The sequence below is a fragment of the Palaemon carinicauda genome, chromosome 38, assembly GCF_036898095.1.
Source record: "Palaemon carinicauda isolate YSFRI2023 chromosome 38, ASM3689809v2, whole genome shotgun sequence".
NCBI classification, from domain to species: Eukaryota; Metazoa; Arthropoda; class Malacostraca; order Decapoda; family Palaemonidae; genus Palaemon; species Palaemon carinicauda.
Genome location: NC_090762.1, coordinates 23,134,103 through 23,160,857, shown reverse-complemented (window position 1 = coordinate 23,160,857; position 26,755 = coordinate 23,134,103). Strand labels below are relative to the sequence as shown.

Here is a 26,755-nt window from a genome sequence, read left to right as displayed (position 1 = left end):
GTCTGTCAACCTTTCAATGGGAGAGCTCCACTGGGACTATGCGCAGAACGGTTTCTGGACCCTCTGCTTCCCCTGACGGAACTCCCGGGAGAGCTTCTCCCACGGCGCAGACTACTCAAGCAACCACACTGCGACATCTCTCCCGAACCGGGGCGTCGCTTCGGCTTCATGCCTGGAGACACTACGCTTCCTCCTCTAGAAGAGACAACCCGCTACAGTCGCGGTACGGAGGTCGCGTCATCTGCGATAGTCATCCACAGGGGTCTCCCAGGCAAAGTGAAGAGTCTAAGGTGGTTGGTGCCGTGGGAGATATACCTCTTCCCGTGAGGCCTCTTCTCCAGCAATAACGGTCTTATTGCCTTTCGGCGGGAGGAAACTCCTTTCCGCTCTTGGCAATGAAGCCTGTCGCTCAGCCTTTCCCTGACCTTCAGGCTTAAAGGAATAACTTTTTCCTGCCCGCTGGATCTATCCTCGCTCATGCGAAGCTACGATCGTCCCTGCCCTAGTCGGAGGAAGACCTCCAACTTGGAGCATGGCTCGGACTTTTAGTCCTTTAAGAGATCTTCTCAAGACCCTTTTACGACAGGCCTCGGATTGTATTCCGCCTTGGGTCTTCTGCTCACTCTGGCCACGGCCAGTGTGTAAGCAATCTTCTTGGTCTCTTACTACTCCCCCCCTTTCTAAGGAAGAGGGGAAGGCAACATTCAGGCTCGCTCCTGAGTTGTTGGCTAGACTCAGAATCTGAGGGTCCCGACCCTTCGGTCCGATTCATTCAAGATTTTGAGTCTCCATTCTGTGTCTGATGTCCCAAGACCTTCTCTTTCTTGCCAGTACAGGAATCGAGAGGTTAGCGCTGGGAACAGCTGCAGTTTGGCCTCAGTTGCAGCCGATTTGGGAACACAAGGAGGACATGGGGGGAGAGTCACCAGTATACCTCTTCAGCCCGGACTCAAGGACATTCATCTCGACCTGTCTTCAGACCCTCCCCCGTCACGTCGCCCTACAGCACGATGTTGGATACATCGCAACGTCCCTCGCCTTCGAGTAATACTACTCTGTGACGCAGGTGCTACAAGCTGGAGTCTGGAAGCGTCTGATGACCTTCGCAGCCCGCTTCCTGCAGGGCGTGACCCACAGGAGTCTCGATACGTTTTCTATCGCTCTGTGGTGGCTACACAACAGCTGGTCTAACCTCAGGCTCCTTTTTGGACAGGTAGCAGAAGGTTGAGGGCATTGTTATCAGGTTTTAGTCTGCATGAACGAAAGAAGTATGTCTGGCCCTTACTTCTTTCTTCATCATCCCCTCTACGGGGAAGCAGCATCCTGGTCTCTGCATAGCTGACCTCGAACCTCTGCAGGTAAACCATGCTTCCTTGTGTTCCGAGTATTGAGTCAATACTGTCGCGTCCCCCATACCCTGACGAGGTGGTATTGGGAACGTCCTAACCCAGAGTTCCTTCTGGAACTCCAGGTCAACTGCCTAAGACGGGTCAAACTTCTTCCTTCACACACAAGCTTACGTAGGCCACATGGTTCCTTGCGGTGCAAGGAACTTGTGAGGTGCAGGGACTCCTTTTCTCGAGTGCGACTCACTCGGATTCTGAGTCCCCGGGTAAAGCCAAAGCCAGTATGGCTGGGGACTTTCCACCCTTCCTAAGGGATAAGTCACCCTTTGTAAATAGCGTGGTTTGTATTTCGGTTACGGAACAAATGACAAATTCGAAGATAATTTGTATTTTTCCTAACCATACAAACCTTAGCTATTTACACATATTTGCCCGCCAGCCCTGTCCCCCAAGACAAGTCCTACCTCTAAGTGAAAGTGAGTATTCACCTGTGTGTGAGGGGGAGGAGGGGTAGCTAGCTACCACTCCCCTACCCCCCCGCTAACTAGCGCGGGGGTAATACACCCTCGTTAAATTCTAATGGCTCGCCATTTCAGCTACGCTAAAAGTAATAACCCTTTGTAAATAGCTAAGGTTTGTATGGTTAGGAAAAATACAAATTATCTTCGAATTTGTCATATTACATTCTAACTTTGCTGGAGTCATGCTTCTTTTAAAGGACTCAGGTCTGTATAATTAGGAAAATACAAATTACTTTTAAAATTTGTAATTTTTTTTATTAATTTCCGATGTTGGGAGTTATTTTACAATAATTGCCATTACAAAACCTTTAAAAATTAGTGTATATATGTATTCATAAATGTGTAGTACACATCGACTGGTTTTCACTTACAGCAGTACCTCGGTTTACGAGTATAATTTGCTTGCTCACAAACTAAAATACACGTAAACTGAAAGAAATTTTACCTAAAGAAATAAAGGAAATTCAACCCATGCATTCCACACATCCATCAGTGCACATACAGTACTGTATAGACTAATTTTTAAAGATTTGTAATGCTAATTATTGAACAATTTATAACCCCTAACACCAGAAATGAATACAAATTAATAATTCACAATAAGGAGTCAAAATATATGTACTGTTTGTTCCTTTACTAACAAACCTTACGTGATTTATAGGGATATCTTACAGTGAAGCTGGAAGGTTAGCCAATAGACTTTTAATGCGAGGTGGCAACCCTACCCGAGCGCTATAGCGGGGAGGGTAGGGGGTGGCTGGGGGTTACCCAGCCGCCTGTATCTATTCACTCATCTCTGAATTACGTCACTTTTTTTCTTTTGGCTGGTAGATAACGGAAGTCTCCATTCCCTCCTCCTCAAGGCTTTGCCATATACTGTATAGACTGTCGCTTTATGCACAAAACTTCTTTTTCAGGGGTGACTGTTTCTCTCTTTGACGCTCCCATACGTACCTGGCCTGATTGTGAAGGGTGCTCCTGTGTCACCTTCATGTTGTCGGCTGAGACCGATCCTCATTCACTGTGGCCGACCTGCAGGGGCAGTTGCTGTGAGTAGGGTTCACCCTATGCTGAGTGTAGAGAATGGCCTGCCTACCAGTGGGAGAATTTTAGTCGTTGTAGGAAGAAGAAGTCCAAGAGAGCTCTCTCGCTATAAGGTCTTCCTCAAGGGCAAAAAGACCTCGGGCTTCTTCTTTTCACAGACCTAGGTCTCTTTCTGAAGCTCTTCTTCGCTTGTCTTTCTCCAATGGACAATCGAGTAGGAGCGCACACCAGTTAACTCCATGGCAACCTCAGGGTACCTGAGAGGTTGTTGCTTCCCCTAGAGGAACATCTTCAGCTCCGGCCGGTGGGGAGCCATTTTAACTTTCAGATGTGTTGCAGGCATGGCTGTCCTTGGGAGTTGCTGCCCCCTCTTCTAAGGAAGCTCTCCTTCAGCACGGAGAGCAGAAAGACCCTTTGCCAGTCGTTTCAACAGCTAATGCCCTAGATGTCTGCCAGGTCCCTCTCTTGCCCTCTCATGGCCCCTCCACACGTTTCCAAGGTGAGCGTTCCTGTTTGCCCATCCGATGGCCTCCTGTTATCGACAAGTCTCCTCGCCATCCTCAGGCTACATTGTCACCTAGCATCCTGCAGACTCTTATCTCTCTCCAAAGGCATTGTTCCAGCCCGTGTGTACAACGCTCGCCTGCTGGGGATACTGATTGTTGACACATGGCCAGCTCTCCACCCGCTCTCCGATCAGCAGAACGAGACGAGTCATCTTCTTGTCCTTCCAGACGGTCCCCTTCATGACATCGTTCACGACGCTCCAGTGATTGCCATAGATCAAGAGATTGCAGGTCATCACGATCTCGACACTTCCTCAAGAGGGCATTCTCATTCACGAGCTTGAAGCTCATACTCACGAGCTAGAAGCTCATACTCACGAGCTAGAAGCTCATACTCACGAGCTAGAAGCTCATACTCACGAGCTAGAAGCTTAAGATCACGATCTGAATGTTCATGGTCACAAGGTAGATGCTTACAATTACGAGCAGGATGCTCAGGATCGCGAACAAGACGTTCACGATCACGATTGAAATGATCCTCTTCATGAGGACAACGTAGGTGTTTGCCCTCACGATTGACGTGACGCTTTCCAACCCCGCGATCTCCTGCTGCTCCTTCCCGACGATCTACGCTCGAACAACGATCTCCCGAACGGAAATCTCCAGATAGACGTCCTCTTTATCATGTAGCCCCTGCTCTCTTTACAGTTTGGAGTACCCTATTATTATTATTATTATTATTACTAGCCAAGCTACAACCCTAGTTTGAAAAGCAAGATGCTATAAGCCCATGGGCTCCAATAGGGAAAAATAGCTTGGTTAGGAAAGGAAATAAGGAAATAAATAAATGATGAGAACAAATTAACAATACATACATATACCAAAGGCACTTCCCCCAATTTTGGGGGGTAGCCGACATCAACAAGAAACAAAACAAAAAAGGGGACCTCTACTCTCTAAAAACAGTAACAACGTCAAAACAGATATGTCATATATAAACTATAAAAAGACTCATGTCAGCCTGGTCAAAATAAAAACATTTGTAACTTTGAACAATTGAAGTTCTACTGATTCAACTACCCTATTAGGAAGACCATTCCACAACTTTGTCACAGCTGGAATAAAACTTCTAGAATACTGTGTAGTATTGAGCCTCGTGATGGAGAAGGCCTGAATATTAGAATTAACTGCCTGCCTAGTATTACGAACAGGATAGAATTGTCTAGGGAGATCTAAATGTAAAGGATGGTCAGAGTTATGAAAAATGTTATGCAATATGCATAATGAACTATTTGAAGGACGGTGCCCAAGATTAATATCTAGATCAGAAATAAGAAATTTAATAGACTGTAAGTTTCTGTCCAACAAATTAAGATGAGAATCATCAGCTGAAGACCAGACAGGAGAACAATACTCAAAACAAGGCAGAATGAAAGATTGTTCCAACACAGAGACTTACCTCGAAACACTTTCTTAGGAGTTACCTGGAACCTCCTCTGAAACGACCAGAGTTTTGTGTAGTTTACCCTACTCCCATTTTCTATAATGATAGGCCTAGCGGAGGAATACGTGCCCTGAGGGCAATACCAAGGCAGGCCACATGTTTCCCATGTCGTAGGCTTCAGTAAGATCTCTGGTCGCGTCGCGTTATCACACGACGCTCCTCTGATCTCAGTGTGACCCTTTGTGTCTCGTGGCCACGTGGTTACTGCATGGTCCGTTGTGCTCTGCCCGCGCGCTTGGTGCTTTATCTGTGTGCTTTTGCTTTCATTCCTTGTGCTTTCATTGTGTTTATTGTTCTCATTCTTTTGTTGTGCTTGTGTCTAGCGGTTTTTGTGATTGTGTGCGATGGAGCATGCTCGCCGTTGTCCTGGGCCTAGAGCCGGGAAAATGTGTGGGGCTTTTTTGTCTAAGCCTGATGTTGATTCGCACACGCTTTGTTCCTCGTGCAGGGGTAAAATGTGTTCTTCTTCGGACACGTGTCCGGAATGTGCTGACTGGAGTGAGGTCCAATGGGTCAAGTTTGGGACCAAAAAGAAGAAGTCTACGAAGCGGTCTCCCAGGAAAACCAATATGTCTTCTCCTGCGTCTTCTGCGGGTGAGGGATCATGTAGAGTTCCTTCGTCTTCCCCTACCCAGAGTAGGGGACGAGGTAAGTCAGTGAAAGGGAAGAAGTTGGTGCCTCTTCTCCAGGAGAATGTTGTTGCAGGGGTTTCAGATTCTTTTACGGCGAACCAGGGGCCTGTAAGTATGTGTAGTGGGGGTTCACGAGACGTTGCTCTCGTGCAAGGGAGCGCGTCTCGCTGGAGGACCCCATGTGGAATAAAAATGTGCCATTTTCTTCCCAAGACTCTTGGGTGGATGTGTCTGGCGCTTTGGCAGCGGAGGGTGCCCTGGATAGAGAAGATTCCCCGCAGGAAGATCCCCTGGAATGGAGTTTGCCGAGGACTCCGGGCAAGTCTCCGTTGAGGATGGAAGAAGGCTTGAGCGAGTCCTTCCCTTTCTTGGATCGTCCGTCGACGCTTCCGGCGCCTTCGTCAGTAGTCCCGGAAAAATTCTTACAGCCATCGACGTCTGGAACCCAACAGGTGTCAAGGAAGACTCCATCTATTGTGTGGTCTCGGTTCCTTGGTGGGTCAGACTCGTCGGTAGAGGAGTCTTCAGTCTCGTCTGAGGAAGAACGCCGCAGGAGGCGTAGAAGGAAGAGGGAACGGTCCATGAGGAGGAGATCCCTTTCTATGTCTCCCTCTGTATCGGGAGGTAGGAGAAGAAGATCCCGTTCTCCGCAGAAGAAGAGCAGGAGAGCTGGTTCTCCTCAAGGAAGATGGGTCTTCGTACCCGAGGACAAGCTGAGAGACCTTACTACAGTCTCAAGCTCAGTGGTCAAACTGTTAGGAGACAGTCCTCCTATAAGGGCCTCCAGTAGCCTCATGATGGCGTCAGCCGCTGACCGTAAGGCCTCGTCTAGCAGGCATAAGTCCCGACCTAAAGACACTCAACCCGCCCAGCTGAGGGAGTCGTCTCCTAGGACGGGCAGCCTTGACGGGTCTGCCCATCAAGATGATAGAGGAATACGGGCCCCTCCGTCGAACAATTTCACGGAGGAGCCTGTCCCTTCATCAAAGCCTATAAAGGTGACAGAGGCGCCCGTCTCTAATGAGAAGAAGAGCCGAGGGTCCCGTCTGAGCGGAGGTGCCCGTGAAGATCCTTCTCCCCATCGTAGGACGGAGGACGTGGAGGAAGAGGCAGCGCTTTCTACGGAGGACTCCGCTTATAGGAGGGTGATCTCCTTGATAAGGAGTCACAGTAATTTAGTGGAATCTCTACCGCAGGAGGATGATGACTGGACCTCTGGCTTAAACAGGATATTGGGTGCGCCCATCCAAAAGAAGCCCTCTTTAGCTCTTCCGGAGGCGAGAGATGTCAGGCTAGGGCGAGCTCATATAGGCAAGGTGATAGCCCGCAATGGCGACTCTTCTAAAGGGCATAGTGCGGCTAAGCTCTTACAGGGGATGAAGTCCCAGAGTAAGTATTATGCCTTGGAGGGTCGATCTCATGGCGCAAGTAAGATGGAGGACGTCCTGGAGATCTTATGTCAAGGTTCCACGGAAGAGAGGGTCTCTACAGCTCCCATTTACTTCTCCCAGACCGAGGCCGTGATGATGGAGGAGATGTCGAAGGACGTGGTTAACGTTGCATCATGGCTGGACTGGTGGGCCACTACCTTGGTGGGTTTGCAGGTTCCGACAGACTCGATGGAACCTGCCAAACGAGAGGCCCTGAATGAGTTGGTCGGATCTGGTGACCTTGCCCTTAAATTCCTCACGTTTCAGGCATTGGCTCTTTCAGCGAACTGGGTGCTGAGGAGAAGGGATTCGCTGTTGAAGAATCTCCCGAGGAAAATCTCTGACAGGGAAGCAAGGGCTCTTCGGAACATCTCGGTTTGGGATGAACAACTGTTCCCGGTAAAGAAAGCTGAAGAAGTAGCGGAGAAGATGTCCAAGAAGAGGAAAGTCATCGTGCCCAAGTCGCAATCTGCGAGACATCCCGTCTTTAGGAGACCTGTAGCGGAGGCACCTTCTACTTCTCGTTCGTCTCCGTCTCAAGTAAGAAGAGACCCTTCTTCAGATCAATGGGCTCAGTCTACGAATCCCTCCCAAAGGGGAGCTACTTCAGCTCCTTCCACCTACAGGAGTTCATACTCGTCCTCCAGGAGAGGCCGATCAGGACGTTCCTCTCGTAGGAGGTAATGTGAGAGGCCCCCCTCCACTGCCCAAGCCTCAGGTAAGGGGATGCCTCAGACTATTTTGGCAAGCATGGAAGCTCCACGGAGCAGATCCATGGACAGAATCTGTGTTGAAAGAGGGTTACAGGATTCCTTTTCTGGAGGAGCCTCCTCCTTTGATCCCAGCAAGCCAGGCGGAATGGTTAACTCCCAAAGACCCGTTGAAGAGAGCTGCCTTGGACGAAGAAGTCTCCACAATGATGCAGAAGGCTGCTATGGAGACGGTAAAGCTTCCGGGTCCGGGGTTCTACAGTCGTCTTTTCTTGGTGGAGAAAGCAACAGGAGGTTGGAGACCAGTGATAGACCTGTCAGCCCTCAACAAATTTATACGAAAGACGAGTTTCAAGATGGACACCCCAAGAACAGTCATGACGTCCTTGAGGGAAGGGGATTTTATGATTTCCATAGACCTCAAGGATGCCTATTTCCAGATTTCACATCATCCAGCAAGCAGGAAGTTTCTCCGGGTAAAATGGGGTGCCCAGATTATGCAATTCAAGGCCCTGTGCTTCGGACTTTCTACAGCTCCTCAGGTATTCACAAGAATCTTTACGACGATCTCCGTTTGGGCTCACGAACGGGGTATTCGTCTAATTCGGTACCTGGATGACTGGTTACTCCTTTCATCCTCAAAGGAAGTCTTGAATCAACAAGGTGCAGCCCTTCTTCAACTATGCAAAAATCTGGGCATTACCGTCAATCTGGAGAAATCTCATCTAATTCCAACCAACAAAACGACGTACTTAGGGATAGTTCTAGATTCTTTGCAGGTCAAGGCATTTCCATCAGTAGACAGGCTGAACAACCTGGACCAAGTACTCTGTCCCTTCCTAGAAGGCCAGCCCAGAAGAGCGAAGGATTGGCAGAGGCTAATAGGACATCTGGTGTCCTCAGAAAATGTTGGTTCCACACGGAAGGCAGAACCTCAGGAGCATACAATGGAACTTAAAAGATCAGTGGGATCAGAGAAGTTCCCCAGACAGGATTGTTCAAGTTCTTCCAGAAACCAAACAAGCTCTAGTGGTGACAGAACCGTGCAAACGCTCTAAAAGGGATGCGTCCTCCGGGCCTCCAGAACTTCTACTCTTCACGGACGCATCAGAGGAAGGTTGGGTTGCTCATCTTCGGGGGAAAACAGCGAGAGGCAAATGGACAGAAGAAGAAAAGTATCTTCACATCAATATCCTGGAGATGAGAGCGGTTCAGGAAGCCTGCCTACACTTCACTCAAGTTCTGAAAGGAAATTCAGTGGCTCTGATGTCAGACAACGCAACAGTAGTGGCGTACATAAAGAAGGAAGGAGGGTTGAAGTCGAAGGAGTTGTGCGATCTCGCCCTGCAAGTCCTGAAGTGGGCGGAAAACGAAGAGGTCAGACTGTTGGCGAGATTCATTCTGGGGAAGAAAAATGTTCTAACGGACGGCCTCAGCAGAGTAGGCCAGGTAGTAGGGACAGAATGGTCCCTTTCTCCAGAGGTAGCAAGTTACATCATTCAGATGTGGGGCTCTCCGGTAATGGATCTCTTTGCGACACGATTGAACGCGCAACTCCCCGTATTCTGTTCTCCTGTCCCAGGCCCAAAGGCAGTCTTGGAGGACGCCTTTCAACACAAGTGGGACAATCTCGACGTGTACGCTTTTCCTCCCTTCGCCCTGATAAGACAGGTCCTCAACAGAGTAAGGACAGCCAACAACCTAAAGATGACTTTGGTACAGTAGTGCCTTGGTGGCCGGAGAGAGAGTGGTTCGCAGACCTAAAAGGCCTCGCCATTCTCCCTCCGTGGCCTCTTCCAGACAGACCGGACCTCCTGAGGCAGCCACACTTCCAGAGGTTTCACGAAAATCCTCAATCCCTTCGTCTTCATGCCTGGAGGTTATCCAGTGTCTGCTGAAAGACAAGGGTATTCGTCAAAGACAGCTGTGAGAATGTCTCGTTACTTGAGAAAGTCTTCCACAGCAGACTATCAAGCAAAATGGACAACTTTTGTTAAATGGTGTGCTTCAAAGATGATAGAGCCCTTAGAAGCATCAGTACCCGATATCGCAGATTTTCTCGTTCACCTCAGGGATGTGCTGGGCATGTCGATTCCAGCAGTTAAGGGGGTTCGAGCTGCCCTTGGACAAGTCTTTCTTTTGAAGGGAATAGATTTGGGTTTTTCCAGACATATTTCCATGCTCATCAAGAGTTTTGAGCAATCATGTCCTCCCTCTTCCCCTAGGGTTCCAAATTGGGATCTGGCTAGAGTTCTAGACATGCTTAGTAAGCCACCCTTTGAACCTTTAAAAGATATTGTGGACAGAAATCTTACGCTTAAAGCTGTCTTCTTATAAGCATTGGCTTCAGCTAAGAGAGTGGGTGAGCTTCATGGGTTGTCGTATGAAGTAGAACACTCAAGGGGATGAAAGGATATCTCCTTTAAGTTTGTTCCATCGTTCATTGCCAAGACCCAGAATCCATCCGTTTGGGATCCTAGGTTTGAGGGTTTTTCTATCCCAGCAATTCCAAACTCAGGAAATCAAGAAGACTTAAAGTTGTGCCCTGTCAGGGTTATTAGGAAATATCTTAAGAGGACGGCGAATCTCCGTCCTGGAATTAAGAATCTTTTTGTATCCACGGGTAAGACTTAAAAGAAAATTTCAAAGAACACTATTTCTTTTTGGCTCAGGCAAGTTATAATTTAAGTTTATTCTAGTGCTGGACTTAAAGTTCCAGGAAAGCCAAGAGCTCATGATGTTAGAGGTTTAAGCACCTCTCTAGCCTTTGAAAAGAACATGTCTGTTGCTCAGGTACTTAGAGCGGGAACTTGGTCTAATCAGTCGACATTCACCGCTCACTACCTCAAGGATTGTACGAGGAAATCATTGGATGGTTTTTCGATCGGGCAAGTCATCTCAGCGCTCCAACCGATTTAACGGCTCAAGCCCCCGGGTTCAATCGCGGATTTCAAACTCTCTAGACACAAGCATTCTTATCTATTATTTCTCCTTTTCTTTTTCTCGTATTGTCCATCGTCTGTGGAGGTCTTAGCCAGTAGACCGGCACTTCAAGTTATGTTCAAAATTCATCAAGCACATCAAGGAATTTTGTAGCGTGAGTACTATATGCACAATTAATGAGCTCTTTGTGTAGTTTATCCTACTTTCCATGTGTTGGGGTCCTTGTCAGGGAGGCACTCCCAACTCCTAAAGTGTAAGTCTCCTAAGAAAGTGTTTCGAGGTAAGTCTCTGTGTTGGAACAAATCACAAATTATTAGTAATTTATATTTTTCCTAATATACTTAGCGAGAAACACTTTCGAGTTATGACCCCCCATCCTTCCCCCATGTGCCTCACTGATCTTTAGCATTGTTACTTACATAGAACTTACTGAAGCCCACGACCTGGGAAACATGTGGCCTGCCTTGGTATTGCCCTCAGGGCACGTATTCCTCCGCTAGGCCTATCATTATAGAAAATGGGAGTAGGGTAAACTACACAAAACTATGGTCGTTTCAGAGGAGGTTCCAGGTAACTCCTAAGAAAGTGTTTCGAGGTAATTATATTAGGAAAAATATAAATTACTAATAATTTGTGATATTAAAGCTCTTCTTTAGAATAGATTGATCACCGAAAATCTTAAAAGACTTTCTAAATAAGCCAATTTTTTGTGCAATTGAAGAAGACACAGACCTAATGTGTTTCTCAAAAGTACATTTGCTGTCGAGAATCACACCTAAAATTCTATGTGTCATACAATTTTAAAGAAACATTATCAGTACTGAGATCTGTATGTTGAGGAGCCACCGTCCTTGACCTACTTACAATCATTCTTTGAGTTTTGTTAGGATTCAACTTCATACCCCATAATTTGCACCATGCACTAATTTTAGCTAGATCTCTATTAAGGGATTCACCAACCCCAGGTCTACATTCAGGGGATGGAATTGATACAAAGAGAGTAGCATCATCTGCATATGCAACAAGCTTGTTTTCTAGGCCAAACCACATATCATGTGTATATAGTATGAAAAGTAATGAGCCAAGAACAGTACCCTGTGGAACACCAGTTATCACATTCCTATACTCACTATGGTGCCCATCAACAACAACTCTTTGAGATCTATTACTTAAAAAATCAGTAATAATGCTGAGAAACAACCCACCCGCTCCCAACTGTTTGAGTTTGAAAACAAATGTGGCTGCCTTCAAGAAAAACCTGAAGACTTATCTTTTTAGAAAGTGTTATAATAGTGACCTGAAAACTATTAAGCCTGAATACAAATGCTAGCGAAATAACTGATAACGATACAGAGCAAAATATTAACTGGTAAGGAATTATTTTTTCATACACCAAGGCCCGCCTGAACAGACCTTTAGTGTTTGACGGAGGGCGAGAAATAAACCTCTAAAAGTAAAAGTAAGTAAGTGATTAACACGGGCAAAGGCAGCACTAAAATCAAGGCCAATCATACGAACTTCCTGACCAAAATCAAGGAATTTCTGTACAGCATTGGCAATTGTAAGAAGGGCATCACATGCTCCAAGGCCTTTACGAAAACCAAATTGCAAACTAGGGAATTGCTAGGCGTTCCCCTACGTGACACTCACCGCGTCTCTTGCCGACATGACGTGTTGCCCCCATGCTGAAGTTTCCTCCACTGCCTCGGACGAGCGATTCTAGCACTACAAAGGCAACCGAGGCTCCCTCTTCCTTGCTTGCCGTCAATTTCTTGAGAAATGGTGAATCACCAATGTTCACGTGTGAATTGTCCGATTTCACAAATATTTCATGCTACATCTAGCAGTAGACCCATTCCCTTCACAGAAGTGTTTAAAGAACCCCAGAACAAGTTTGCGAGCATTTCAATCTCTTCTGACTGTCCAAGGAAGACCTGATACCTGAAAGATTGTCTCCTAGAGCTGACCAGGCTCCGAACCACCATCCTACTAAGAGACATGCTCCTTCCCAAGGTCTCCCAAGAGACATCCCATACCTGACGTGAGTCTGTGAACTTCCGTCCTGGTATGTCACCTCGGTGGCTAACTTGCGGAATTCTCTCATTGGCTCACTTTCCAACCCTTCCCAAACAGCCATGGATTAGGACCACTCCTAAGATCTCGCTAGAGAGGTCATTATCTCTTTCGTCCTCCTCCGCAAGCCATTCTGACTCCAGGAGGAAACCTGCCTTGCCTGTTCAGCCTGAAAAACCTCCGGTTTACCTGTCTACCCCACCTAGACCTAGAGGTGCGGACAGGAGTGATCTCGAGTCAGCATCAAACATTGGTCAACCTCCTTTTACCACGATATGCTTGGGAGTTAGGATGACAACGAGACAGAAAAGGAGGATGCCGCGTGGTACTCCACCTCGGGTGCATCAACTCCAATCTTGAGGGAGTAGAGATATAGGCTCAACCTGAGATATCTCCCTTCATCCCTTCAGGCCTCAACCTCTGGAAATCACTCCTCCGGAACTTTGCCCCGTCTCTAAACCACCCTGAGGCAAGCAATCTCCTAACTCTGTCTCATGTTCCAGGGGAACCACAAACTCCTCCCAAACCGTCCATTCTGGAAGAGCATTTTCCTCCTCGTAGAGAGTCTAAAGACTCAAAGATGGCTCATAACAACACGAAATGGAGGGAGACTCGCAGGCCTGAGACAGATCGGAGATCCCTTGTAGCGGGATCTTTCCAAGAACCTAATAATGTTGACGACTTTAACCTACCCCAGTATGGGTGAGAGCTTGGAGGTAGATGAGTTTCTAGACTCTGATGGTGACTACCTCCCCAGAGCAGCGAGTCCAAAGTTTCACCCTAAAGCCGAGCGTAAGGAGTCAGAACATTCCTTCCGGCAAATCCTTGCTTGTATGAGATCCACTAACAAGCTGTCAGTCTCTGGTACCTCTACTCAGGAAGGCAAGGACATGGTCCTGGACCAACTGTTTGGTACCCAGAGACCCCCCTAAGACCAGTGCAGCCTTGCCCTGGTCCAAGGGACTGACAGCGGCCAGAAGGAAAGCTCTCTCTCAGGTAGCAGGCGCACCCAGTTTGCGGAGGGCAGGCTCCTCATCCAGGGTGCCCCCACTTCCTTTCATCTTACGGCGGAAGTATTACGAGATCGAGAACGAGCCCCTCCCAGCCCTGACCCTAGATCCCTCCATAGAATCCCTTACTAGGGGTCTCTCTGTGCAGAGACTTTTGACTCTTGAGAGCTTCCCTTTCAGCAACTGAGCTCCTCAACATAGAGAAAGGTGCAAAGTACGCCATGCAGGCTACTTTGTGGCTTGACCTATGGCTCGGGGTGTCAGGCTACAATGTAAGATCTGAGGGTTTATCCAAGGAGTCTACAAGGCACTCTGGAGCCTTTCCTCTTGTCAGGTAGCCAGACCTGGGAATACCTTTCCCACCAGGTGGTCAACCTGTGGGCAAATGTTATTCTCAAGAGAAGGGATAGTGTGATTGGGAGATTGCACGGGCAGGTGCCGAAAGTGGAAGTGACGTGCCTGAGGAACTCGACCCTCGAAGGATCACTCTCTTTGACCCAGAGGAAGTAGAGAGGGCAGCTAATAGGTGGTGAAAATCCTCCATGGATTCTCTCCTCCATAGGGCCATGATGTCTCGTCCCTATGGCAGGGTTTCTCAACCTCCCAGAGATCAGCCTCATTCATCAAATCCCTCTACATTTAGGTCATGTGGACCTACCAACAAGGTTTCTAAGTGACCCTTTCTGGCTAAAGACCAGAAGGGTCCCAAACCTTTCATAGGAAAGTGAGGTGGTAGAGGTGGCGGCCGAGGTGGTTGCTCCAACTGCGAAGGGCAATCCTCTCACAAATCCACTGGTGGGGGTATGCCTGTGACACCTCTGTCAGAGGTAGCAGATCCATGGGGCAGATCCCTGGATGATCGCAGTGATTGGCGTAGGGTATTGTGTCCCTTTCACACAATCTCTCCCTCCACTGACTCGGGATCCAATTCCATTGAGCTCCTATATGAAGGGATCCATAAAGGGGCTTGCCCTCCAAGCCGAAGTCCTTACCATGCCATGCTGCAGAAGAGCGCTCTCCAAGAGGTTCTCGACGAGTCCCCAGGCTTCTACAGTCGACTCTTTCTTGTGAAAAGGGCACCTGGAGGTTGGAAACCAGTCATCGATCTCTTTCCACTGAACAAGTTTGTTCTACAAACTCCGTTCGGAATGTAAACGGCTAACAGTCATTCAAGCAGTAAGACCCTTTGATTTCATATGCATACTGGATCTCCAAGATATATACTTCCAGGTCCCAATCCATCCATCTTCAAGGAAGTATCTCAGATTTACACACGAGAACAGATGTTACCAGCTCAAAGCCCTATGTTTTGATCTTTCAACACCTTCTCAGGTCTTCACGAGGGTGGCCGCCCTAGTATCATCCTGGGCTCACATGAACAGCATTAGTCTCTTAAGATACCTCGGCGATTGGCTGATTCTAGTAGACTCGGAGATGACCTTTCCTTATCATCGAGACATGCTTCTCGAGAGTTTTGTCGTGATGAGGGGATCATGGTAAATCTTAAGAAGTCATCACTGCTCCCTGCTCAGAGATTAGTTTATCTTGGTATGACTATAGACACCAAACTCAAATAAGTCTTTCCATCAGACGACAGAGTACACAGGCTGAGGGAAGTGGCAAAGCCCTTCCACAGATAAGGAAGTTCTTCCACCCCGGCAGTGGTTGTGCCTCTTAGGCCACCTAACATCCCTGATTCGTCTTGTTCCCAACGGCCTCAGGTCACGATCCCTTCAATGGCAGCTAAAGTCCGTATTGAACTAGCACTCCGGCTCTCCTGACACCTTAGTCAATATGGTACAGGATCAAGTGATGGGTCTTCAGTGGTAGGTCGCAGAGGAGAACTTCCTCAAAGAGCTAGACCTTGTCCCTCCTCCAGACATGATGCTCTACACAGATGCATCAAAAAAAAGGATTGGGGGCCTTTGGTCCGACTCCGAAAGGTACCAGAGCATAAATCTCCTAGAGATGAGAGCAGCCTTCCTGGCTCTTCAGCATTTCCAACTGTTGCTGGCAGGTCACTCCGAAGTGTTGATGTGCGACAACACTACGGTGGTGGTTTACATAAACAAACAAGCTGTTACCTTTTTGTAGCCCCTATGCCCTCTAACAGTAGAGATGCTAAGATGGACCAGAAGAACATTCGGTGACCCTACCACCTCGCTGCATTCCCTGCAAGAGGAATGTGCTCACAGACAACTTGAGCAGAGTGACTCGGATAATGTGCTCCGAATGGTCTTTGAATCTTCTGATAGCCAACAAAGTCCTGACTTTATGGGGTTCCTCACTGGTGACCTGTTTACGATGTCCCTGAAATTCAGACTCTAGTGCAGTATGTGTGGTTTCTTGACTGTAAACCTGTTTGCGACGTCTGTGAACTTCAGGCTCCCGCTATACTGTTCTCTAGTCCCAGCTCCTCAAACTCTATGGCACGATGCATTCCAGCAATGGTGGGACAACTTCGACGTGTACGCTTTCCCGCCATTGTGTTGGATGAGAAGGGTGCTCAACAAGACCAGAGCATCAAACAACCTACTGATGACACTCATAACCCTGCTATGGCATCATGCAGAATGGTTTCCAGACCTGCAACTCTTGATAGATCTTCCGAGACAACTACCTCCATGACAAAATTGACTCGGACAACCACAAGGAACATCTTCCGCAAGACCCTCCCGTCTCTACGGCTTCGCGCCTGGAGACTATCTAGCATCTTCTCTCTCAGAGAGCCTTTTCACGACAAGTTGCGAGAAGGATGGCTGGACACTTGCAAAGATCTTCAGCCTCGGTTTACCAGACAAAGTGGGCAGTCTTCTGTGGGTAGTGTCTTGGAAAGTGTATCTCTCCCTTTGATGCTACTATTCCAGTAATAGTGGAATTTGTTGTATACCTTCTGGAGGAAAAACTCCTCTCGGTCTCAGCAATGGAAGGCTATCGCTCAGCCATAAGCCTAGCCTTTAGACCATGGGTCACCAACCTGAGGCTCTTTCAAGATACTTTTGTGGCTCTAAACACTGAACTAACCTTTGTATCCATTTAAAACAAAGAGATTCTGTAACACTATTAAGACAATATTTCTTTAGATTTTATTAAATTTCAAAGGCATAAATTTTACTTATTTTTTTTTTATTATAAATACAGTATATATACTTTAAAAAACTTAAAGCATTAAATGATTTCCCATTTGAATAATCTTAACCTGAAATTGTAAGGAAAGGGAAACTTTGCTATATGTCTTTAATAAGATGTGCTGTCAATTGAAAGAAAACATGCAGTGTTTGTCAGAGATCTTGAGGTAAAGGGATTCTTTTATCACTTCCTATCACTGAAGAAATACAAAGAATCTGTAGATTGTGAGTTTGATATTGATGTCATAAGAAACTACATTCTTGAAAATGTCAGTAGGTTTTAACGGATGTTCTTAAGAATTCAGATAGGGCAAAAACAACCCTGGCCTTTCAGATCAAACTATTTTTGGCAGATATCTCTGTACTAAGTTTGTCAGCTTTTACTGATGTTTCAGTTTGAAATTGCTGGTTTGCAGAAAAAAAGTTAAAGGGCATCAAAATTTAAAGTTTAACTATATAATCTAGAGTCTTTAGAAACTCAATAAACAACATTGGATAGTCAATACAAATAAGGAAAACTACTAAATTTAAAGAAGCAAAGATAAGATTGTTATTGTTTTGGAGTTCACTACAAAGTTTGCATTTGGGGTTCTATACATTTTTAGATCTACAGTACTTACTTGTGAGAACAAATATTTTCAAGCATGAATCTAATAAAAGGAAAATTAGGAAGTACATTACACAACGAGACCTTGAGATCTTGCTTAAAGTTGATAACTACATCTTACTCCTCATATTGACCAGCTCTCTATGGAAACAGGAATAAATCTCTCATTAATTGAATTTATGTATATAACTATTTTAGGAAATTATATTTGAATTTTCAATAATCAATTTCCTCTAAGTTTTTAGAAAGTGATATATTTTCCTTGTATGTAATGTTGCTTTCCTCTTGTAATACTGTAACTGCTACAAAAATCACAAATTTTGTTAATAATCTGGTCTTATTTTTTTGCATTCTCATATATATGAAAGAGTACAATACATAGCAAATAATTTTGTTATAGTAACAGTTGTTGTTTGTGGATGATACTGTACTGGTTGCAGACGAGGAAGAGAAGGTTGGCCGATTAGTGACAGAATTTGGAAGGGTGTGTGAGAGAAGGAAGTTGAGGGTTAATGTGGGTTAGAGTAAGTTTATGAGATGTACGGGAAGGGAAGGTGGTGCAAGGTTGAATGTCATGTTGAATGGAGACTTACTTGAGGAGGTGTATCAGTTTAAGTACTTGGGGTCTGTTGTTGCAGCAAATGGTGGAGTGGAAGCAGATGTATGTCAGAGAGTGAATGAAGGATGCAAAGTGTTTGGGGGAAGTTAAGGGAGTAGTAAAAAATAGAGGGTTGGGCATGAATGTAAAGAGAGTTCTGTATGAGAAAGTGATGGTACCAACTGTGATGTATGGATTGGAGTTGTGGGGAATGAAAGTGAAGAAGAGACAGAAATTGAATGTGTTTGAGATGAAGTATCTAAGGAGTATGGCTGGGTTAGGAACGAAGTAGTGAGGGTGAGAACAGGTGTAAGAAATGAGTTAGCAGCTAGAGTGGATATGAATGTGTTAAGGTGGTTCGGCTGTGTTGAGAGAATGGAAAATGGCTGTCTGTTAAAGAAGGTGATGAATGCAAGAGATAATGGGAGAAGTACAAGAGGAAGGCCAAGGTTTGGGTGGATGGATGGAGTGAAGAAAGCTCTGGGTGATAGGAGGATAGATGTGAGAGAGGCAAGAGAGCGTGCTAGAAATAGGAATGAATGGCGAGCGATTGTGACGCAGTTTTGGTAGGCCCTGCTGCTTCCTCCGGTGCCTTAGATAACCGTGGAGGTAGCAGCAGTAGGGTATTCAGCGTTATGAAGCTTCATCTGTGGTGGATAATGGGGAAGGGTGGGCTGTGGCATCCTAGCAGTAACAGCCGAACTCGGTCGAGTCCCTTGTTAGGCTGGGAGGAACGTAGAGAGGAGAGGTCCCCTTTTTTGTTTCATTTGTTTGATGTGGGCTACCCCCCAAAATTGGGGAAAGTGCCTTGGTACATGTATGTATGTAACATGATTATATAATTTTCTAATCTTGATAATATACTTTCCCCTTCAATTTTAAAGGTATGATCTTATACCTTCTAAGAATGCAATGCAGCCATGTTTCTTTTATATTTTGTGATCACTACTATTCTTTCATACCACTAATGCAAAATGAAATAAAAAAATTTTCATATTTCTTACGACTGCTGCCATTTAATTGAAATTATAATGACTGAAAGAATATATCTATTATGCTTTTTGATTGATTATGAGTTATCTGTCATCTTGACATCTAAGGTCATTGATGCCGAATATGCTTTGTGAACATAAGTATAATGAATAATATCACTAGGACTATTTTATTAAGTAGGCTTACTGAACTATATTCTGTTATGTGTGATATACAGCAGATGTTGATTTTAGATATCCAGAGACTGTTTTTGGTCATTGCAGCTTTAGCTCTGCTAAATTTTTATGATTCCTCAAGTAAATGGCTTTTCTAGCTAAAAAGGTTGGTGACCCCTGCTTTAGACTGAAAGGAGTAGACCTTTCCTCTTCGTTGAAGCTTTATCTCCTCATACGGAGTTATGAGATCACTTGCCCCAGTCGGAGATGAGACCTCCTCCTTGGAATGTGGTTTGCGTCTTAAGGTCCTTGAAGGGCCCTCTCTACGAACTATTACACCATGCAATAGGCCGTAAACTCACTTTGAAGACGGCGTTCCTGCTGTCTTTAAGCTTTACAAAGAGAGTTAGCGAACTTCATGGTCTCTCATATGACTGCCCATTCAAGGGGATGGGCTGAGGTAACACTCTGCTATGTCCCTGAGTTTATTGCAAAGACTCAAAATCCGGGAGTACTGGACCCTAAGTTCAAGCCCTTTCAAATTAAGTGTCTCTATTCTGTAACCAATGACCCAGATCAACTGTTACTATACCCAGTCAGGAGTTTGAGATACTGTATTATCTTAAATGCACAGGTAGAATTAAGAGGGTCACCAAGAACACCATATTATCCTGGTTTAGTAAAGTCATGGACTCTGCTCTGAATCCTGACCCTCCTCCAGCTCGACACTCTAGAACTCAATGCCAGGGGCATCAGCACGTCCCTGGCCTTTAAATGCAACTTTTCTGAGTTGCAAGTGTTATAAGGGGGCGTGTAGATACAAGCGTCAGACAACCTTCACCACTCAATATCTGCTAGACGTTACCCACAGGAGACTCAATACATTTTATATAGGTCCTATGGTGACTGCACAACAAGAGGTTTGAAATTACCTTGGGGCTCCTTGTTGGACAAGTAGCAGATGGTTGAGGACATTGGTTACCCGGGTAAGTCTGGGATGAATGAATAAGAATGACTGACTCTTCTTTTCTTCATCTTCCCCTCTCTTGGGGAACAGTGCCATGGGTCCCTCTGCAAGCTGACATCATCCTCTTCAGGTAATAACCATTTCCCTTGTGCAACCTTGTATAGTTTTCTATTCTAAATGATAAGCATTGGGAAATGTGTATATATGTAATTAATATTCCTATTTTGAACTCTGAATATGCTTACCTATAGTCTATTTTTTTTTTAGCGGTGCATATTTGCACCGACTCACAGGAGTGTCCTTTTAGCTCGGAAAGGTTCCTGATACTTGATTGGTCGGAAGTATTTTTGTCCGAACACCTTCATTGTTCTCAAATAATTACCAAGTAATGTGAATCAAAACTTATTTATTAACTTATATTTCTCCATCAGATATATGTTTTGTCAATAAACAATGTGAAAGAATGAATATATTGTAAAGTATCGTCATGGTAAGTCTAAATTTAATAACACAATCCGCCGAAGTCAACTACAGCTGCTTATTTTCGGGAAGCACGCTTTGTAATTTTTCACATATTTTAACACAAATTGGGATAATTTACACTTAGCATAAGTTAAATTAAGCAAGGGAACTCTAACCCAAGACAGTGGAAGACCATGGTACAGAGGCTATGGCACTACCCAAGATTAGAGAACAATGGTTTGATTTTGGAGTGTCCTCCTAGAAGAGCTGCTTACCATAGCTAAAGAGTCTCTTCTATCCTTACAAAGAGGAAAGTGGCCACTGAACAATTACAGTGCAGTAAGAAGAATTGTTTGGTAATCTCAGTGTTGTCAGGTAGGTATATTAGGCAGAGGAAAATATGTAAATAATAGACCAGACTATTCGGTGTGTGCGTCTGTGTGTGTAGGCAAAAGGAAAATGAACTGTAACCAGGGAGAAGGATCCAATGTAGTACTATCTGGCCAGTCAAAACACCCCTTAACACTCTAGCGGTAGTATCTCAACGGGTGGCTGGTCCCCAGGCCAACCTACTACCTTACCTAGCCATAGCTTTTATGAATCTTGTTGGTAGAGTCCTAGTTGCCTCCCATTTCAAAGGTACCCATGTTTGAGTAGGCTTTGAGACAAGGTATTGTCCACTCACACTCACAACACGAATTTGAATATTGTAGGACATAGGATGGCACCTGAACTTCGTAAAACTAAAGTCCTTCTTAGGCCTAAATACCATCTAAAATTGCAGCAAAAAGTAGAGACTGACTTAGCCAGTTATCTAAAACTTTACCTTGACTTTATCAGAATATTAAAAATCGATATATGTATATGTAAGTGATTGAGTAAATAGTGAAGGGGAAATTAATTTTGGTGATGCAATGAGCCATACATATTTGAAAATTAGAAACCTTGTTCCCATATTTAGAAGTTCAGAAAGGGAGGCATTTATGTACCGTGAATCTGAGAATCCATTCAATATACAGTATGTGCAGTGCTGATTACCTATAGGTAATTTTCTTGAAATTAGTAATGTGGGCAAATTTTAATTACAAGGTAGTGGAATTGTTTTAAAACCAATGTTCATACAGAAATATTGAGGCAAATTAGGAAACCGGGCTGCTTTCCTTGTTGTTGCTGTAAGCTTGTAGCATCACACTTTTCCAACTAGTGTTGTAGCGTGGTCAGTAATGTTAATAATGATGATTATAATGCAATGTGTTTTCGGAACCTCAGTATAACCGCTTCTCTTAAATTTGAGAATACAGTATTATCATTAATGTTGTTGTCAGAAAATTATTTTAAACATTTTACTGTAAAGAAATGGAAAGACCTCTGGACCGACGTTCATCGAGAAGTATGCTTATATTCTTTGTGGATAGGCATTAATGCCTCAGTTTAAGTTGTATGTTGAAATGGAGCTTTTAATTTTGTGTCAGGCCCTTTTGTTATGTAAGTTTTATAACTGTTTTCTTGATTTCAGGGGATCAGTATGCCCGAGATGAATTCAAAAGGCACAAAGATGCAAATGCAGAACATACAAAGACCTTCATGATGGAATGGACTAACTATGCTATCACGCTAGCCAAACAGCTCGGTTTACGTGGTGCGCACACTGCTCGTTCTTTGGGTAAACCAATAGAAGAGGCAGATTTAGATAAGTTTAATGATGAGCAGATATATCAGTTGTATGAGTTACATGAAGCTGCAAAAGTGAAGAAAGCAGAAGATTGTGAAGAAAAAGCAGAAAAATGAATTGCTAGTAAGATTTCTTGTTGAGATTTTATTTCATACTGTAATACTGTAACTATTCACTTTTTATTTTTAGAACTGCATTGTTTGTATTCCGTGTAAAATTGAATATTTACACGAGTGGAATGTTGAAACATGATGAAATATGGATTCTACATTACAGCTGGTCCTTGACTTACATAGGATTTAATTACACAGATATGAAAATTATGTCAAGAATTGTTTCATACTGTGTTTACGACAGGAATCCTTAAACCAGTATTTAGTATTTGCATTGTTTTAGATAATGATGTAGAGATGATTTATTAAATATAGGAAGATTTGCATATGTATGCAGATATACTTTATTATATTTTGTTCATAGAATTTGAAATTACAGGAATACTGTACAAGGGACCTTTTGGAACAAATCCTACTGGCAAGTTGAGGGTCAACTGTATAACAGTTGAAGAATTAAATGTTCATAGTAAAGTACATAATTAGTTCATTCAATTACCGGTAACTAAAATAAGGTGCAATAGTGTGTAGAATCAGCAGCTTTGATTTTTTTACTGTTTACTATTTGGAGTTAGACATTTGATAAAAAATGGAGAAACATTCAGTTTTAAAATGTGTAACAGAAGAGATGCCTATGAAGTATTCAATAACTTATTTCTTTTATTTGAGAATATATTCAAGGTGTATATTTTGAGAGATACTTCAGTCATCTCATCCATCAATATGTAAGCTAATGGTGGTATATTGCTGCAAGTTGGTTAGAAAGAAAATATAGATGATGGCGAAGTAAAACAGCTAGAAGTTTGGCTGCAGTACTTTGTATTAACTGTAATTTGATATTGCCCACAGTGCATAGTATGCATGCAGGTATCCCAGTCAAGATGGTATGAAATATTTCGTTAAGATATTGGCCTAGAACCTTTGGTGACAATTTACAGCAGGAGAGAAAGGAGATGCAGACACATACTTCCTTGTCAAGAAATAACACTCGCACTTAGGCTTACTTCAGCTAGAGTTTAAGATTGTTATGAGCTAAATGGCATTGAACTAGGGTAAGTTTTATTAAAAACTACTATTTATTTTCACCTTGAGTTTATTTTAAATTATTCATATCAAACTGTGTTTTATTCCTCTTTTATGTTGCCAATTAACTTCTTTTAAATGGGATTTGTGGTAGAGTAGTCATTCACTCTTTTTTTCATCTTAAGTAGTTAGTCTCTACTGTAAAAAGATTCCTTACACATTATCCATATTTTTTCTGTAATTTGGCCATGTTATGCAAGAAGTTATAAGATGAGCATCTTCACCACTCTATATTTTAGACAGTTAAAACACTGATAGGCCACAGGAAGAATGAAGTTATACCTCAAAAACTTGAAGTAGTACTCAGAAAATTGATAAACATAGCGCCATTAGTAAAACAGCTTCCCCATCTCAGGATAGATTTGGAACTATTCCATTTTTACTCTGCTTTTAAGCTTATACAGTATAACATTCTATTGCTCTATAACTGGAATACAAACCAACATTATTTATAGGGGTATTACTTTCGGCGAAGCTGAAAGGACTGGGTCGGAGAGCCTCACCTGCGGCAAGTCATGTCCACTATGGAAACAGATCTCCACAGCCTTTGTGCTGTCTGCAGAGGACAACGCTGTGATGAAAACAACAAGTGTGATGAGTGCCAGAAGTGATCTGCCTTCCAATGGGAAAAGTTTGGGTGCAGGCGGAAAAAGAAATGTAAGCAGGACTCTTCTCCTTTGAGAGCTGCTTCGAAGCAGAAGAAAGCCAAGGCTTCTTCCTCTACCTCCCTACCTTCCTCCTAGGCTCCTACTTGGATGGTTTCCTCCAGAGGCGTGACAATTAGTAGCGTGGGCCATTTAACACCTGGTCAACCTCGGTCCTTGAGAGATGGTGCTGCCTCCCCTAGTGAGGTGGCCCTGGCTCTCCCCCTGAGCAAGGCCTCATCTCATTCTCCTTTATTGCAGATGTAGCCTTTGTTGGGTTTGCCCAGTTCTCCTTCCAAGGAGACATTGCTGCGGTTCCTGCACCCAAGGTGTGTCAGCGTCAGCCATCGACCCTTTGACCTTAATCAACGTGGTACTGTTGGAGGACACATCTGCTGTCCCGCCTGCGGTTCCTGTGGCTGCGTCTTTTGCATCATCATCTGCCGCCGCCGAGGTCTAAGCTCCTTCCTTTGATGAACATCCTTCGGGGAGGAGCACAGTCCAAGGCACGTCTCTCCTGCAAGTGTTCCCCTTTCCAGTGAAGGGTCACTCATAGAGACTCCTCTTCGGAGGGCTGCTGACGGTCAGCTTGCTGATTCTACGTTCGTCGTTCAAAGTCGTTTTGGTGGCAGAAGACCTCGCCGTGTCTGTCCTCCCTCCGCATTCTGGGTGCTTCTGGTTCCTTGGCAAAGAGACGCCTCTTCACTTCATCGCCTTCACTGTATTCCTCTTCAGAGGAATCTGCCCAGCCTGACTCTTTTGGTTCTCGACCTTCGCCTTCATCATTGGCCTCTCCTCAACGAACTTCGGTTCGTTCGTTGCCTGCAAGGGATCGTTCATGATCTCTTCCTGAGTATGTGTCTTCTCATGAGGGTCACATTTCTCCACTGAAGTGCCCAGCAGCAGTTTATCGGCAGCATTCTCCATCTCGTCAGGTATCTGCTCAACGTTCACCTGCTCACCAGGTTCACCATCTATCTACAACACGAGAATCGACCACCGTTCCGTCAGCTAGTAAATCGCCGGCACGTTCAACCTCTCGTAAATTGCCTGCTACGTGTGAACTGCTTGCAGCTTGACAACCACCTGCTCTTACATGTTCTCCGAAATCACCTGCTACGCATGAACCGCTTGCAGCTCTACATTTCCTGCTGTTCCAGGTGTTCGGAAATCGCCTGATCATCAGCACCGGGAACAATGATCTACCTGACTGCGTTCTCCACAGCATTCACAGACGTCAAGTAAGCCTTTACCCTCTCGTGAATCGCTCACTCACCACTCAACAAGCCGGAGCGTTTCCGGACCATCCAAATGCAAATGCCCGTTGGTGAGTGAATTGCCTCAACGCGAGTCGTCGTCCCACTGTCATCCTTCCCGTCCAGCGTTGCATAATCGCCTCCTCGTGAATCGTCAACCCACTGCCCATCCTCTCATCCATCAGTAGCGATTGACCCCGCGATTTCTTGGCATTGCTTGTCAACGCTTGGACAACCTCCTACTTGACAGCCATCGCTTTATCGCCAGGCTTCACATCAGGGATCGGAGATTCCTCTGCGTTCCCCAATGCATCAACGGCCGTTACTCATCCAACATACGACTGTGAAGGTGAGTGTTGATCCTTATCCAAGCGAGGATTGCCAGCTACAGCCACCGAAAGCGGTGGTTGTAGCTACAAAGAAAGACAAGGTTGTTACAGACCATTCACCGTCGCCCCATTCCCCTCTCTTCAAATGTATAATGATGCGACCACCAGGGAAGGAGGAAGTAGGCAAGTTTCAGGGGGTATAGAATCTGGTAACTTCTAGCACTTAGGCAGGAACCATCTTCATTGGTGCTGAAGACTTCATCGTCAGGAATGAAGACTCGTAAGGACTCTTCGACCTCAATTCCTTCAAGGGAATTATCGAATAGTGCTTCTATGAGGAAGCAGCCAGGGTTCAGCGCCTTGGTTAGGGCTGTGGCCCAGGCCTTCGTCCCTTTGCTCCTTGCGCCACCTGCGTAATCCCCTGGAATTTCTCTGGGACGTCCTCAGTTTCGACCGACCCAAGACGACGGACCACGACTGCTTCTCCCCTGAAGAGGAAGAGAGGAACTCCTGACAAACATCCATCATCGAAAGTTAAGCCGAGTCTGGTCAGGGCTCCACAATCAGAGGTTTCCCCAGTAAACCCAGCATCTCTTCTACCTACCAATGTCTCAACCACCGAACCAAGAGGCTCTCAGATGAAAGAGTCGGTTTCGGACTCTCCCCTTCCGTCACCGGCGGAAAAACTCCACAAAGAGAACTCCGTGTCTCCCGTAGATCCTCTAGAGGGTCTCAGTTCTCTTCCGGCTAAGGAGGTCGTTATATCGAGACCTTCGGTCTTGGAAACCCTGTTTCCCCTGAAAATGAAATTGAAGGATTCCAAGACGGCACCAAAGTCCTCTTCAAGGACTCAGAGACCCACATAGGGGGTCAGGAGCTCAGTCAGCCTTCCTGTAAGATGACTGCGACCCACCCTGGGGCGAGACCTGGGAGGTGGATGATGATATTGCTGCCAGCCTAGCTTCAGGCAAAGACCAGAGGGAGTCAGATCATGCCTTTTGGCAGGTTCTGACCATTATAAGGGTCCTTAAC

General features: G+C 45.1%; 1 protein-coding gene across 3 annotated transcripts in view; it reads left to right on the top strand.

Annotated features, from left to right (window-relative positions):
• The window catches only part of LOC137630469 (succinate dehydrogenase assembly factor 3, mitochondrial-like), a 37,288-nt gene extending 13,792 nt beyond the window's left edge, over positions 1 to 23,496 (top strand). For 2 of the 3 annotated variants that reach the window (XM_068361949.1, XM_068361951.1), the window contains exon 3: positions 22,146 to 23,496. In XM_068361949.1, coding sequence (XP_068218050.1) covers positions 22,146 to 22,417 — 272 coding nt within the window. In that variant the 3' untranslated portion in view covers positions 22,418 to 23,496. The remainder of the gene's footprint in view (positions 1 to 22,145) is intronic. The other variant, XM_068361950.1, reaches the window with a different exon arrangement.
• The last annotated feature ends 3,259 nt before the right edge of the window (positions 23,497 to 26,755 follow it).